Genomic DNA, 17519 nt, shown 5'->3' with positions numbered 1-17519 from the left:
GAACTTCCAGGTGGTGGTGTTCCCATGTGTCTCTTGCCCTTGTCCTTCCAGATGGTAGTAGTCGTCAGTTTGGAAGGTGCTGTCTTAGGAGCCTTGATGAACTCCTGCAGTGCATCTTGTAGATGGTACACATTTCTGCCACTGTGTGTCAGTGGTGGAAGGAGTGAATGTTTGTGGATGTGGTGCCAATCAAGTGGGCTACTTCATCCTGGATGGTGCCAAGCTTCTTAAATGTTGTTGGAGCTGCACTCATCCAGGCAAGTGGGGAGTATTCCATCACACTCCTGACTTGTGCCTTGTAGATGGTGGACAGGCTTTGTGGGACTCAGGAAGTGAGTTACTTGCTGCAGGATTCCTAGCCTCTGACCTGCTCTTGTAGCCACAGTATTTATCTGGCCCATCCAGTTCAGTTTCTGGTCAATAGTCCAAAGGCATTAATGGACTACAGCAGCATCAACTGGCTGCTACCAGAAATGGCAGCCAAAACACCCTCAACACCACAATGCATCCCTGCTACATCAGAGAATATATGTATTTGTCTTTGCAGCAGTCCCAGAGGATTTCTGGCTGCCCCTTTACAGCTGCTGCAATTTGGAGGGTCACATCTGCACCAGAACACTCAAATTCCTTGGATGGTCTTCTTTCCTGGAGATTGCCAGTAGGATCCCCAAAAAATGATACTGGAGTCATTCCAGTATCACCCCTGTAGCATTCATAAAATGTTGTTATGTTCATTCTGGATATAGTCCAGGAAATGCCTATTGATTGTCAAGCTAGTGACCAAGTAATATGGGCCTTTTATCCTTTTGTTTTATTTATTCACGGGATGTGGGCTTCGCTGGCTGGGCCAGCATGTATTACCCATCCCGAGTTGCCTTTGAGAAGGTGGTGGTGAGCTGCCTTCTTGAACCATTGCAGTCCATGTGATGTAGGTACACCCACAGTGCTGTCAGGAAGGGAGTTCCAGGATTTTGACCCAGCAACAGTGAAGGAACAGCAATATATTTCGAAGTCAGGATGGTGAGTGGCTTGGAGGGGACTTCCAGGTGGTGGTGTTCCCATCTGTCTGCTGCCCTTGTCCTTCTATATGGTAGTGGTCGTGGGTTTGGAAGGTGCTGTCTAAGAGCTTTGGTGAATTCCTGTAGTGCACCTTGTAGGTGGTACCCACTGCTGCTACTGTGCATTGGTGGTGGAGGGAGTGAATGTTTGTGGATGAGGTGCCAATCAAGCGGGCTGCTTTGCCCTTGATGGTGTCAAGCTTCTTGAGTGTTGTGGGAGCTGTACTCATCCAGACAGTATTCCATCATACTCCTGACTTGTGCCTTGTAGATGGTGGACAGGCTTTGGGGAGTCAGGAGGTGAGTTACTTGCCACAGGATTCCTGGCCTCTGACCTGCTCTTGTAGCCACAATATTTATATGGCTAATCCAGTTCAGTTTCTGTTCAATGGTAACTCCCAGGATGTTGATAGTGGGGGATTCAGTGATGGTAATACCATTGGACGTCAAGGGGCAATGGTTAGATTCTCTCTAGTTGGAGATGGTCATTGCCTGCCACTTGTCAGCCCAAGCCTGGATATTGTCCAGGTCTTGCTACATTTAGACATGGACTGCTTCAGTATCTAAGGAGTTGCAAATGGTGCTGAATATTGTGCAATCATCAGAAAACATCCCCACTTCTGAACTTATGATGGAAAGAAGGTCATTGAGAAAGCAGCTGAAGATGGTTTGGCTGAGGACACTACCCTGGGGAACTCCAGCAGTGATGTCCTGGAGCTGAGATGACTGACCTCCAATATCCACAACTATTTTCCTTTGTGCTAGGTATGACTCCAACCAGTGGAGAGTTTTCCCCCTCGTCCCCATTGACTCCAGTTTTGCTAGGGCTTCTTGATGTCACACTTGGTCAAATATGGCCTTGATGTCAAGGGCAGTCATTCTCACCTCACCTCTGGAGTTGAGCTCTTTTGTCCATGTTTGAATGAAGGCTGTAGTGAAGTCAGGAGCTGAGTGGCCCTGGTGGAACCCAAACTGGGTGTCAGTGAGCAGGTTATTGCTAAGCAAGTGCTGCTTCATAGCACTGTTGATGACCCCTTCCATTACTTTACTGATGATCGAGAATAAACTGATGGGATGGTAATTGGCCGGGTTGTACTTGTACTGCCTTTTGTGTACAGGACATACCTGAGCAATTTTCCACATAGCCAGATATATGTCAGTGTTATAGCTGAACTGGAACTGCTTGGTTAGGAGTGCGCAAGTTCTGGAACACAAGTTTTCAGTATTATTGCCGGAATATTGTCAGGGCCCATAGCATTTTCACTATCCAGTTCCTTCAGCCGTTTCTTGATATCACATGGAGTGAATCGAGTTGTCTGAAGACTGGCATCTGTGATGCTGGGGACCTCTGGAGGAGGCTGAGGTGGATCATCCACTTGGCACTTCTGGCTGAAGACTGTACCAGATGCTTCAGCCTTATCCTTTGCACTGAGGTGCTGGGCTTCCCCATTATTGAGGATGGGGATATTTGTGGAGCCTCCTCCTCCAGTGAGTTGTTTAATTGTCCAATACCATTCGCGACTGGATGTGGCAGGACTGCAGAGCTTAGATCTGATCTGTTAGTTGTGAGAACGCTTCACTCGGTCTATCACTTGCTGCGTATGCTGTTTTCATGCAAGTAGTCCTCTATTATAGCTTCACCAGGTTGACACCTCATTTTAGGCATGCCCTGCTGCACTCTTCATTGAACCAGGGTTGATCCCCTGGCTTGATGGTAATGGTAGACTGGGGCTTATGCCGGGCCATGAGGTTACAGATTATGATTGAGTACAATTCTGCTGCTGATGATGGCCCACAGCACCTCAAGGATGCCCAGTCTTGAGTTGCTCGACCTGTTCGAAATCTATCCATTTAGCACGGTGGTAATGCCACACAACACGATGGAGGGTAACCTCAATATGAAGGTGGGACTTTGTCTCCACAACGACTGTGTGGTGGTCACTCTTACTGATACTGTCGTGGACAGATGCATCTGTGGCAGGCAGGTTGGTGAGGCAAAGGTCAAGTATGTTTTTCCCTCTTGTTGGTTCCCTCACCATCTGCCGCAGACCCAGCCTAGCAGCTGTGTCCTTTTGGACTCGGCCAGCCGTAATGCTACCAAGCCACTTGGTGATGGATATTGTAGTCCCCCACCCAGAGTACATCCTTGCCTCAGTGCTTCTTCCAAGTGGTCTTCAACATGGAGGAGCACTGATTCATCAGCTGAGGGAGGGTGGTACGTGGTAATCAGCAGGAGGTTTCCTTGCCCATGTTTGGGCTGATGCCATGGGATTTCATGGGGTCCAGAGTCAATGTTGTGGACTCACAGTGCAACTCCCTCCCCACTGTGTACCACTGTGCCACCACCTTTGCTGGGTCTGTCATGCCAGTGGGGATAGGACATACCCAGGGATGATGATGGTGATGCCTGGGACATTATTTGTAATATATGATTCAGTGAGTATGACTACGTCAGGCTGTTGCTTCACTAGTCTGTGAGACAGCTCTCCCAATTTTTGCACTAGCTCCCACATGTTAGTGAGGAGGACTTTGCAGGGGCGACAGGGCTGAGTTTGCCATTGTCGTTTCCGGTGCCTCAGTTGAAGCTGGGTGGTCCATCCAGTTTCACTCCTTTTTTGAGGCTTTGTAGTGGTTTGATACAACTGAGTGACTTGCTAATCCATTTCAGAGGGCATTTAAAAGTCAGCCACATTGCTGTGGGTCTGGACTCACATGTAGGTAGTCACCAGACCAGGTAAGGATGGCAGATTTTCTTCCCTAAAGGGCACTAGTGAACCAGTTGGGGTTTTTTTTTCCTTCAACAATTGACTTCTAATTCCAGATTTTTATTGAACTCAAATTCCACTACCTGTCACGGTGGGATTCAAACCAGGATCCACAGCATTACCCTGGGTCTCTGGATTACTAGTCCAGCGAAAATACCACTACGCCATCACCTCCCCCGAATCCCAAAGCCCCAAAATCAGACCATGTGGAGCATTAGAATGAGGAGCATTAGTATTTAAGTGGGATATGGAAAAAGGACAAGTAGTTGAAGCTGGAACCAACTGAGCAAAAGGATTAGGTGCTTTTAGCCAACTAGACATTTTGTAGTTCCCTTAATTTACAATGATAGGCTGTAGGTTGGCTTCTATCATGTCTCGTAGTGAGTTCTCAGAACGATTATTAATATTGCAAAGACACCGAACAAAAGGTTCTGTTCATGTTTACCCAGAGCAAATAAAATCCTGCAGCATAAACTGTAACATTTGTCATGCATTTTAGAACCTGGTTTTTAGCACTAATTGGATGATTTCTGGGGTTTTTTTAAGCCAATATCACCATAAAACCACCTTTGTTTTGTCCATTTATTGCTGTTTTATTTTGGAATGAGATCATCTTTGTTTTCCAAATCATTATCTGCTCTATATCTGATCTGAGAGGACTGAACTGAGAGGCAGAATTGAGTTTCTTTTACATTTTTCATTGCAGTGATCCTCAAGTGATCCTTTATTTTTAAAAAAAAGAGGCAGTGACCTTAAAGACCTTCATGCGACCTGAGATTTTACCGCAGATTTCATCCAGATAATTGTTGTTTTCATAGGTTCTGGCTTCAGCTGAACACTGTATGGACTGAAGAGTCAAGTGCAATCATTGCACTGGATAATGTAACTCTCAGCCTTGACTGTTATTTATCAAGTGAGTATAAACTCCATTGTACTTGCCTGTTACTTTCTTTTCTGTTTTATAATGCTGGATCCTTAACAAATTACAGTGTCAGAATGTAACCTTTGTGAATAAATAGAGAGGCAGCTTCAGCCTCTGATATTTCCCAGGATTGTTTCTCTTTTGGAGGCAAATGCACATATATTTCTCAAGAATCCTCTACGATTAGCATTTTACACAGAAATGGATGCAAAGAGCCAAGGAGGGAAACTGGGTGGTGCAGTGAGTTCCAACACTGTGTTGTATCTCTGAGAACTGAATTTGATTAGTGCGATGGATTTGTAGTGATAGTATGAAAGTTTCTCTTATATCCTATAGGTATAAGAGTGCTATATAGAACATTCCAGTTCGGTCCTTAGCTCCATAGCAGAAAACTGCCCATCATTCAGCACAACTTGGCATTGATCTGCCAGTCTTTTAAGAGACCGCAGGGACAACTAAAGTTATAAATTAAATGTAGTCGGGATGCTCTTCTAAGTTTGTGATTAAAGTACTTTACTGGGAAATAGGCAGCATTTCATTCTATTGAACTGGTTCCGTGCCAATAATTGACAAATTGATGAACGTAGAAATCCTAAAGAGCAAAAGAAAAGAAATAATCCGAGCTACCTTAGACATCATTATTAAAAATAAAGTTAATTTAAATCTTAAGGCGATTTTTTGGCATCCTGCTGTGTGATCATGCAAGTGTTGAAGATGGAATTCATCCCAATGAACATGTGCCTAGGTGAAAAACATGACGCTATCTGAAAGCTCACAGGTCTCATGTTGAAACAATGATCTTTGAGCTCTGGGTGGAGCAGCAGTTAGCATTCAGTTCCTTCACATCAGGGGCCTGGGCCAGAATTATACGCCTTGTGGGCGGGCGCGTACCCGACCCGGTCGTGTGTAAAATAGCGCAAGAAGACTTTAGACAAGCGTCCCAACATCATCCCGCCCGCTTGCAATCTTCAAGTCGTCAGCTGCGCGCGGGTGTCGGAGCCGCGCCCAGCATCAATCAAAAGACCATTAAAAGCCCAATTGAACCCGATTTTACGTTGCCCGTAGGATTTCGTGCTCGCCGCACGGGCAAAACAAGCAGGCACCCACATTTTGCAAAACTTCATCCAAGGGCAGGATAAAAAGGGTCAGCAGCATTGCCAGTGTGAGCAGTGAAGAGTTTAGGAGATAGTTGGCTGCTGATAGCTTATTTGAACACGACAGCTTCATCTCTGTTCTGAGCTTCATTCTTAGCATTTCTAGGCTTTGTTTCAGGACTCATTGGTGTCTCTTAGGCCCCCAGAGGATTTTAACCGTGTGGACCCTTCCAGGTATCAGACAGCTTTCTGTAACCCTGGTAATGGGGATTGTGGTCTCTGCTGGTGGCATCTGCTCTGAGGAGGAAGAGAAGGGCAGAAGGGAGAGGGGGCCAGGTGTCCCAGTGCAGCTTCCAGGGGAGTGACCTGTGGGAGGAGAGGCGCAGGCACAAGGGCTGCAGGGCCAGCAGACAGTCCAAGGCAGAAGGGGCTGCAGAAGATGCCGCTATCCTGCTGCCAGGGTTTACAGGCTGCGATACAGCTGCCTCAACATGTCCCAGGTACAATGCCGCAGGAAGCTCCAGCTCTCCAGGGAGACTGTGACCTCCATTTCTCAGATGATTGGGCCCAAGATCACCTCGAGCTGTGTGGATGGAAACCCCAGTGGCTCTGACGGTCACAGTGGCCCTCAACTTCTATGCCTCCAGCTCTTTCCAGGGGTCAGCGTGGGATCTTTGTGGAGTGTCCCAATCAGCTGTCCACAGTTGCGTCAAGCTGGTGACTGAAGCTCTGTTCAGGCGGGTAATCTCATTTATTCATTTCCGGACGAGGCCAGCCAGGCTTTTTGAAGCGATTGCTGGGTTCCCCCACATCCAGGGTGCAATCAACTGCACACGTGGCCATCAAGGTGCCAGCGGGTCAGCCAGGTGCCTTTGTCAACAGGAAGGGATTCCACTCGATGAATGTCCAGATAGTGTGTGACCAGAGGACACAGATTCTGCAAGTCTGTGCACGGTATCCTGGCAACTCCCCTAATGCTTATATCCTCAGACACTCCCAGGTGCCAAGGTTCTTCAGTGCTCCAGCCCGACTGGATGGATGGCTGCTGGGTGACAAGGGCTATCCGTTGAAAAGGTGATTTATGACGCCTCTCCGTCACCCAGGAACAGAGGCAGAGCAGCGTTATAATAGGAGTCATGTCTCCACAAGGACGGTGATAGAGAGGACCATAGGTCTTCTGAAGGTGCACTTCTGATACTTGGACCGTTCAGGGGGAGCACTATAATACCCCCCCACCCCAGAGCGGGTGTCAGTGACAGTTGTTGCATGCTGCGCTCTTCACAATCTGGCACTGGCAAGGGGGGAACCACTGAAGGAAGAGAATCTAGACACAGCTCCACAGGCCACAGATGATGAGTCCAGTAGTGAGTCAAAAGAGGACATGGTGAGGAGAACGCTGAGGGCGTGGAGGCAGACCTCAGTATCTTTCAGGGAGGCAGGGACACCAGGGACACCTTGATCCAATGTTTCTTCAGCTAGGCTGCCAAAGAACCATTCTCAGCTCATGCCAGGGCTGTCGCCTCCATCCCGGATGTCTGAAATTACCCTTTCATTTGAACCCAAAGTCCACTCAGTGCCTGTATAATAAAGTTTAGAGCCACTCATGTCCAGCATTACATACTGGTGTACCCTGCTCCAAGAAAATAAAAAGGTGAAGCATAGTCAAGCCATTAGGACAAAAACAAAATATATCTCATTTTGACTATCCAAACCAATTTACATAACCTTCTCTGGTCTTCATGCCCATACCAGTAAACATAAACAAAACATGGCAGAACAGAAGATCATCCGTGACCAGTCCCTCTTGTGCCCATGGTGCCGTAAACTTACGGCTACGAGTGCCAAGTCTTGGTGCCCCCCCTCCCCGCCTCCTCGCTGGTAGCGACACTGGAGGCAGCCTGCTGACCCTGCTGTCTTGTTGGCCTTGATGTTGGCAGTCGCCCTCTGGCCAGTGGAGCCTGTGCTGGCCACGCCTGGGAGGGAACGGCCAGTGCCACAGCTGGCATCTCCCCAGTCAGCACAGCTCATCAGATGGCACGGTCGCTGGTAGAGGGGTGGAGGAGCTGCTGCCATCATCCATAGTGCCCTGAGAGGAGCCCACAGAGATGACAGGCAGCTCGTGCACCATCGTGAGGTTGCTTTGGACCTCCTTGCTTGCCATTGATGGACGGGCACCTACCTGGGATACCAGGTGCCTCATCCATCTCCCACACTAGCACTGACCACCTGAGGTCATTGCCTGTGTAAGGGCTTGCAGGTCCAAACGCAACCCCAGGAACCCCTCATTCTGTCCCTGGAGCTGCCTCTCCATGAGAGTCGCCACTGTCTCCATGGAGGAGGCAGTGCGCTCGGCCATGAGGGTCAACGCAGCGCTTCTGCTCTGCAGGGACTCCTCCACAACAGAGACCATGGCACCCATATCCTCATGGATCTCCGCCAGAGTCTCCCATGCATCACGCTGGACATCCAGCATCTGCCACTTAATGGACGACTCCAGAGGCTCATCATCTGTCTTCAACTCAGCATCGTCCTGGTCTCTAGCAGTCCTCCAACTGCTGGCGCCCTGGGCACTCTCTGCCTCCGCCTGCTCCTCAAGCGAGTGTGAAGTGCCCTCACCACTGTGCTCCGACATTCCAGCCAACGATCTAACAGCCATTGAGGTGCTGGTATCTGTGCTGGTACTTGGTTCAGAGAGCGGGTGTGAAGCAGGTGCATCTGAAGACTAGGGGTCCTCTGGAATCAGGGGCGGCTCTTCAGAGTCCTGCGATTGAGTGCCTGCTGGTGAATCTAAGGGGGAACAACAACATGTCATTAGTTTAAGTCATCACACTGTCACTGTGCATGCCAGGCACCCTGAGACAATAGAGATCTGCATCATGGACTTTCAATGATTAATGGGGAATCCAGTTTTGAGGCTCCCACCAATGATGAGACTACACAAGAGTGTTTGCATCATCTGAAACTCTCACCTCTGTGGACTCTTTCCCTTCATCTGACACCCCAGCCTCTCCGTGACCGGCTGACCGATGTGCGTGGCCTCTCTCCAGCTCCAAGTCGTCCTGCTCGAATCTGGTTAGGATTAGGAGGTCGCCTGTCCACGACCTCTCAATGTTGTTATGGGCCGTTCTCCTGAAAGGACAGAGGAGCATGGATTAGTCCGCTCTCTATCTGCAGCCTGGCCAACCCCACCTGAGGAAAACCTGGCAGGACACATCCAAGTCATGACCCTCGAGCCGCAAGGCACTCAGTCCAAGCAGCCAGGGCTCACACCCCTTGGCCAGCTCCAGCGTCATTGACAGTTGGCATTCAGACTCTAACACCCCTGAGCTCCACAGGGTGGATGGCCAGACCTTAACGCTTCATCACACTGATCCATGCCAACACGGTACTCACCGAGCACAGCAGGTCGTTAAATGTTTTGCGGCACTGCACCCATGTGCTCCCCACAACATCATGGCTGCTGACCTGCACTGCCACCTCCTCCCAAGCTCTTTTTGTCAAGTGGGGTGGCCTCCTTCTTCCATCTCTGGGGTTGAGGGTGTCCCTCCTGACAGGCACCTCCTCCAGGAGTACCGCAAGGCACTCGTCCAAAAACTGGGGGAGGCCGAGTGGCCGCCCGACGTGCCCTCCCACCTGGTGTCTCCAGCTGCATCTGACACATGGTTTTGGCATTCAGAACACTGAACGTACATTCTTCCCTGGCAGCCTTCAAGGAGCTGCCTGTGCCGTATTTAAACTGCCCACCTGGTCGCCATTGGACTCGGCGGCCAACAGGCTCCTGACCGGTCCTTCCTGACCGTTGGGAAGACGTGCTTCACGCTGGACAGGCCTTAAATCGCGGCCGGGGGCCGATCGGGGGTGGCGGCCCATTTCCCGACCGGTCGCGGGCCTGCCGATTGCGTGTGCCCACCAAGAGTAAACTCAGACCCTGATTTCAGGATCACTTCTGACTGAATGTCAGGTTAAAAGTCTGCTCTTTTGCTGCCTTTAACTATGCTGGCTTCTTCACAGTTATATTCCTGGGGATTATAGCTCGGTAAGCTTTGCAGTTACAATAGGAAAAACATTGAGATCTATTGTGCAGTAAACAATTTAAGTGTAAGCATATTTAATAAAAGCAAAAATATCCAATCATTGATACTGACATGAACATGAATCATGTATAATGAAGTTATTGGAACAGGTTGAAGATGTCACATTGCTGTGGAAATAATGGAGTGATTTAAGCAGGGAATGCACCTGGTACCAGTAGTGGTGCTGGAGACAAATAAAAATGAACAGATAGCACCAAGATTCATGACAAAAGATAGAAAAGAAAAAACAGCCAGTTTTATTTCTGAACAAAATGTTGCAGCTTCCATGATATTTACCGGATTCCTTTAAATCAGTTCACACCACTGCTGATTCCCGAGCAGTACTGGACTCCCAGTTCACATGGGCATCCTTTAGAAATTAGGTTCTGCATGCCCAGACATCGGGAAATGTAAATTATGTCTTCATCCCCAAATTAGGATTTAAGTGAAGTGTCTGCTTGAATGAGATAAGCACTTCCAATGTCACTGGCCTTCAAATCCCAGAAACTACGCTGTAGCCGAAAATGGGTAGTGGTCCAGCCGGATGAAACTCTAATCAATTTTCAGCTATCGGCTGTCCGATTTATGGATGGCTGGCAGTAGAAAGCCACAGAGTTGTATGGAGTCTACAGCACAGCAACAGGCTATCTGTCTGAACTAGTCTGTGTCCGCATTTATGCTTCACACAAGGTTGCTCCTGCCTCTCCCTAGGCTAATAGATATGATATATAGCAGAGAAGTTAATGTATAGGTCTTAATATAAAATGAAAACTTAGGTCAGAGCAGGGAAAAGGTCAGTTCATCGGTGCACTGTGGACAGGAGTTGTAGAAACAGAAAATGTATCAAAACTGGAGAGACCTATGATTGACATGCAACAGGTTTAGCATTGAATTATGTTGAATGGGTAGTGAAAATTAACAATTGCCGATTCAAGAAAATAATGTGTGAGTGACAAAGAACAAGAAAAGAATAGTAGCATGAGGCGGAAATCTTTAGCTGAGTTTTATATTTATTGTGTGAGAAGAATAATACAGTAATTCAAGAAGAAATTAGTAAAACTAGCATTCAGAAAATGAAGGCTGACTGAAAACTGACTCACGAATAAAGTGTTAATTGAAACATGGAACATAAAAGCTACGTCAGTCAGACATGTTTGTTCTGTATTTCACCAGACCAGAATAAATTTAATGGGTACAAGATGTTCCATTCCCTAACTCTGATGTCTCTCATCTTGACAAGTACAAAGATTGTGCCAAAAAATCCCCAAAAAATACTTTGTTTGGCAGAAAGGCTGATATGCATCTGTATGAAAGGAGAAGTTACAGTACCTATAATTGAAGATGGAAATGATAATATGTTTTAGTCTGTTGTCAGTCATGTCAGCACTTTTTTTTTAGCTTGTTAATGCCCACGTTCCTAGTTTGGCAGAAAGGCTGATATGCATCTGTATGAGAGGAGAAGTTACTGTACCTGTAATTGAAGATGGAAATGATAATATGTTTTAGTCTGTTGTTAGTCATGTCAGCACTTTTTTTTAGCTTGTTAATGCCCACGTTCCTGGTTTGGAATTAACTGGACTGATGAATCATGCTATTAGTATGCAGAACTATTATTAAATATTATATTAAAAATATTAAAGGACGTAGGCCTTGTGATTCTTAGTAATTTGTGATATAAGCTAAGAAATCACTGCTGGTGATATTTTTTTCATTCATGAGATGTGGGCAGTACTGGCTAGGCCAGCATTTATTGCTAATTGCCCTTGAGAAGGTGGTGGTGAGCTGCCTTTTAACACCACAGAGCCTGTGCGATGTAGATACACCCACAGTGTTGTTAGGCAGGAAGATACAGGATTTTGATCCAGTGACAGTGAAGGAACAGCGATATATTTCCAAGTCAGGATGGAGGGGAACTTGCAGATGGTAGTGTTGCCTTTGTCTTTCTAGGTGGTAGAGGTCATGGGTATTGGAGGTGCAGTGGAAGAAGACATGGCGAGTTGCAGCGGTGCATCTTGTAGATAGGAAGTTGTCCATTCAGTTATATTGCAACAGTGAAAATACAAAAGGCAGAAAAATACATACAGCTTAGGAAGAATGACCATAATTGATAAAATAGAGACAGAAAGAAAGAACATAAAAGAAGTTAGGAGGTTGGATTCGAGAGAGCGATTATCTGTCAGATGACAAGCTTTCACAGCAGATACAGAATGTCGTTACGATCTTATCAATTGATCAGCGATGAAATCCAAACCAAAGGATTTGCAACAATGACATATCCATTGTGTGATAATCCACATTTGATTACAGATAAGTGATATTTGGTAGCTGTTTTGATAATCACTTGCGTTCCCTCACAAACATATTCACAAACCCCGTCCGGGAAAACATTTGATTTTATTTCTTTTCTTTAACATAGGTAACGTAGAGAGCTCACCCAAAAATCATTCTGCTAATTCAAGCCAACCCCTGCTAGGACGAGCCTTTGTGAACAAGACTGTTGTAGCAGCCAGTAAGAAGGTACAAGAGGGGACTGAAGTCAGTGCTCTGTCAGGTATGAGCCATATAGAATAAATCATATGGCATTTTGAATAAATGTTTTTGGAATATAGATTTCCAAAGGTGCTCCCAATTTTTTTCTGCCGTTTTAAAGCTTTTGCTTGATTATCTTGCATGATCTTTTGAGTATGTTGCATCTTGAGATGTTCCTCTTTTGAGACTGTACTTGGATTCAACAAGGCTGTGTAAAGATCAAGCTTAAGACACACCAATAATAATTGTGCATGATAGGATGTTCTCAGGATTTGGTTCCAAATATATGATAAAATGAATTCAGTGTAAACATATGCTTAATTGAAAAGAGGTGTTGATTTCTCAGGATGATTAAAATGTTGTGGCATAGAGTGAGGCTTAATCTGAAACCCTATGCTTGTCATGGGATGAAACTTCTGGAACCGACATTTTGTGGGGCTTTTTGGGCAAAAATAATATTGGACTCAAATTTGTGCAACCATGTTTCTCATTGCCTTCTTTGCACTATCTTGGTGATGTCCCTAAAGCCTGCTGTATTTATAGGAGGCCAGGCAAAGGACTTGCCTACCAGCTCCCAGCTTGGTCTTTAAGCAGCTTCTTGCATGGAACAAAAACCCAGCTTAGGTTTCACCCCAAATTCCTGGCCTCCCAAATTATCCACTCAATTTCGCCAAATCTCACCCAGTAATTTTGGCCCACAAGGTATTTAATAAACCGCTTTGTCCATATTTTTGTCTTTGCCCACATTATACTGTAATGAAGAGGCAACTTGTTCCTTGGCTCCTTCTGATGTTTTTCTGTAAAGCATAGGTGCATAACTGTGGTCTTGTTTAATATAGAGAGTCTCAATTGGCACCTGCCCTTGTCCCTCCCCAAGAAACATATTTTGTTCACTGTAACACCTGTCACCGACCAGAAAGATGTCAGGAACAGTTGTGCACGTTCACTTGGCCCGCACTGGAGTTGCCAGTGCATGCGCAACTCTTCCTGATGGCTTTCCGATCAGGAAGTGGCAGGAGCATTGGTGAACTTTTAAGAGGATGCTTTAAAAACTCTGAAGATCTCAAAGAACTGTCAAAGCTACTTGTACAAAAGGTTTCTTGCTCACACTGGTGGAGGGCCAAAGTTTGAAAAGTCCTGGATGAGTTGTGGAGCTATCAAGGCCAAGTGGACCAAGTTCCTACACAGCCTAACTGGCTCAGTTGATCATTAATGAGTCTCTTAATTCCAGCGGCATGGTCTCAAGCCCCACATTGGGTGGTGATTTTTTATTTTATATTTTATTTAAGGAAGTAATAAATTGGACTCAATTAACTGAGCAAGAAACTTTTCAACATGGTAGCTTGGACACAGTTCTTTGGCAGATATTTCCATTGGAAATATTATAACTGACACATTCATTGGAAGGCATTCAGATTTAGCGCCAAAGCAGGGCCAGGGAGAGAAATCATGGGCCCTGGTGCTTCTCCTGTTTTCGGGCCCCATATCCCCTCCCCCTTTAATCCTCCCCCTCACATCTTTCAGGTGCCTAAAATTGGGAACCATAGTCACGGTGGGGGTCAAACTGTTTGGTATAGGTTTAGCCAAACTTCTTGGCTTTTGTACTCTATGTCTCTAATTATAAAGCCCATCAAATTATAATCCAAATTAATGACTTAGATGAAGAGACAGAGTGTAATATATCAAAGTTTACTGATGATACAAAGGTAGGTGGAAAGGTAAGCTGTGGAGTTGCCAGTGCATGCACAACTCTCACAAAGAAGCTGCAAAGAGATGTAGACAGGTTAAGTGAGTGGGCAACAAGATGGCAGATGGAATATAATGTGGGGAAATGTGAAGTTATTCACTTTGGTCATAAGAATAGAAAAGCAGAATACTTTTTAAAAGGTGAGAAACTAGTTAATGTTGATGTTCAAAGAGATTGCGCGAGCTCATACAAGGAACACAGAAAGTTGGCGTGCAAGTCCAGCAAGCAATTAGGAAGGCAAATGGCATGTTGGCCTTTATTGCAAGGGGACTGGAATATAGGAATAAAGAAGTCTTGCTACAATTGCGTAGGATTTTGGTGAGACCACGTCTGGAATACTGTGCGCAGTTTGGTCTCTACATTTAAGAAAGAATCTACTTGCATTGGAGGCGGTACAGTGAAGGTTTACTAAATTGGTATCTGGGATGAGAGGGTTGTCATATGATGAGAGGCTGATTGAATTGGGCTTATATTCTCTGGCGGTTAGAAGAATGAGAGGCGATCTCATTGAAACATACAAGATTCTGAAGGGGCTTGATAGGGTGGGTGCTGAGAGATGGTTTCAACTGGTCAGGGAATCAAAACACGGAGATACAGTCTCAGGATGAGGAGCCGATCATTTCGGACTGAGATGAGGTGAAATTACTTCACCCAAAGGGTTGTGAATCTTTGGAATTCTCTATCCCAGAGGGTGTGGATTCTCCATCGTTGAATACATTTAAGGCTGGGATAGACAGATTTTTGCTCTCTCAGGGAATCAAAGGATATGGGGAACATGCTGCAAGGTAGGGTTGAAACCCAAGGTCAGCCATGATTGTATTGAATGGCAGATTAGGCTCAGCGGGCGAAATGGCCTACTCCTGCTCCTATTTCTTGCATTCTTGTATGAAAGCACAGGTTTCAGTAGGTACACTTTGCAACCAAGGCTTTGTCAGAGAATTACACACAACTTGGTCATTCATATTATGCAACCAGCACCACTTATTTGAACCTGTCCCTGTGCAATATCTGGACAGCAACATGCAAAAGACTTGAAACTCACAAGCACCGCTAACAACAATCATGTGTACAAATGAGAATATCTTGAACCAACAGTGACATATTCTATTGGTGAATGACTCACCTCCAAGTTTAAAAATGGCATAACCGTCCAGTAAATTAGCACCGACCAATTTACCTACAATAAAGTATTATTTCTCTCCACTCAGGTGGGCTTTGTTAACAGAAAAATTACATTTTGCATTAAGTGATAAATATTTTCTCATTTTAAATTGAAACTAACCACACTTACAATACCTAGAATGGAGCATATAATAGGAGAGAAAAGCACTGAGATGCTGGAAATCTCAAATCTAAACAGAAAATGCTGGAAATACTCAGGCCAGGCAGCATCTGCAGAGAGAGAAACAGAGTCAATGCTTCAGATCCAAGATCTGCACTAGTTCTGAAGAAGGGACACTGACCTATGTTCCTCTCTGCAAAGATACTGCCAGACGTGCTGAATATTTCCAACACTTCCCATTTCTATTGGAGCAAAACTAACCTCTTTTGCCAGCTCTCCAAAAAGCAATCAGACTTCTTGTGGGTTTCTCTTTCCCCTTCAGCAAAAAACCCAGCAGCAGCTGCCTGTAATCCGGTTTGGCACTACCTTAAACATGAATTTCAAAGAAAAGTTAGGGTGTGAAGAAAACATAAACAACAATCTCAAAGCAATGAATTGATCATTTTAAAAAATGATTAATTAATAAAAATGGCCATTAAAAAGGTCCAAGCAGCAGAGCTAATGAATAAAACCTTTTTTTGCCTTTTCACATAAGACGCAGAGCTAGAGTGAGACAGACTAGGCCACAAGTCCTGGTCACCCAGGGAAGAAGGAGACCACCAGGGTCGGCGTAAGGAGTTGGGTTTAACTAATACTGACCTGGCATTCACCTCTGGTGTTGCAGACTCTGAGCTGGCTTCAGCAGAATTCATACAAAAATGGGGGTCGGAAGCAGGTTGCCTTTCAGCCTCCTCTCCCGGCATGGTGTGTGGATAGGTTTTTGGGGAGGGTGAAGGAGGAGGAGGGGGAGGGTGTGTGTGTTTTCGCACCATGCAGCTTCTGTCTGTGTGTATGTGTGTGTGTGTGTCACCGGCTCACTCTCAGTCTCAGGGTTCTCTCACACACGCTCTCTCTCTCTCAAGCACACTCGCTCACTCTCAAGCACACTCGCTCACTCTCAAGCACACTTGCTCACTCTCAAGCACACTCGCATTCACTCACACACTCACTCTCACATATACTCACTCTCCCACTCACTCGCTCTCACATTCACTCACTCTCTCATCCACAACCCCCCAGGCCCAGGAGGTTTGCAGACTAATATCACTGAGGAGGAGTTCGGGGCGGTCGTGAAGGTAGCAAGACGTGCTTCCTCTCCACCCTTTCCGAGACTCTAGTTGCCCTGGGCCTCGCTAGTGCTGCAGCCGTTGCTCCTCCTGGCCTTCCTGACCGCTCTGCCAACTTGATGTGAGGGTGGCTCCTGTAGTCTTTTAGTGGGCTGGTGCCTGTGCGGGAGGGGGAGAGTAGGCCAGAGGCAGACTACATCACCCAGAGTGCACCCTGGCTCTTAGAACAAATGACCGCACGGACTCGGACTCTTACTCCAGGACAATGAGATCTCACGTGCTGGAACTTTGTCCTGGAGCGGAGCGCCCACCGAGCACTTGTTCAGGAGCACATCCAAGCCTGAGGCAGCCACTGAGAGAGGGGCGGTGCTTCCCGTAAAGGCAAACGCTACAATTTGAGCCCGGGCACACCGAAGGCATGGACCCCGGTGTTTTGCACCTTGTGCACCCCCTTCTCCTGGGCCTCGCACCTAGGGAACAAGTTATTGTTGCTCGCACTGCTGCTGCTTTCTCATTGTCATTTTCCTCTCTTACTTTGTCATGGTTTTGCTATCCTAGTCTTCATTTGCAGGCATGCTTTTAGGATGGAGTATGCAGTAGCTGCAACACTGGAACTCCTACAACTGTACTACATCTGTGCAAGTGCAGAAAGTGCTCCCCCATGTGTTAGAGCACAAATAAACACAACCTATTTGTGAGAAGCCTTTTTTGTTACTGAAGTAATTTGACAATATTTTATTAGAACATTCTGCTTGAAAAACGCAGTATATATTCCAGCAACCTCAAATATTTCTTATCTTAATTAGAAAGTTCTAAAGCTCTTCTGATGATTGAGAAATGAATCACAACAATATTCATTAAGATTAAAGCAATATCGTGTACACCTGCACCAGTTACTTTACAAAGTCCACCTTGCCCACTCGCTGAAGCTACTTTTCATGAG

The 17519-nt window shown here is 46.1% G+C and overlaps 1 protein-coding gene across 1 annotated transcript in view; it reads left to right on the top strand.

Moving 5' to 3' along the window:
• Positions 1 to 11871: 11871 nt before the first annotated feature.
• LOC144689335 (ALK tyrosine kinase receptor-like) overlaps positions 11872 to 17519 on the top strand; it is a 274691-nt gene continuing 269043 nt past the window's right edge. Inside the window, exons 1-2 of the mRNA XM_078556369.1 lie at positions 11872 to 11875; positions 12329 to 12463. Of these exons, the coding sequence (XP_078412495.1) occupies positions 11872 to 11875; positions 12329 to 12463 (139 nt within the window). The remainder of the gene's footprint in view (positions 11876 to 12328; positions 12464 to 17519) is intronic.

The sequence above is a fragment of the Cetorhinus maximus genome, chromosome 14 (assembly GCF_964194155.1).
Source record: "Cetorhinus maximus chromosome 14, sCetMax3.hap1.1, whole genome shotgun sequence".
NCBI classification, from domain to species: Eukaryota; Metazoa; Chordata; class Chondrichthyes; order Lamniformes; family Cetorhinidae; genus Cetorhinus; species Cetorhinus maximus.
This window is presented reverse-complemented; position numbering and strand designations above follow the sequence as displayed.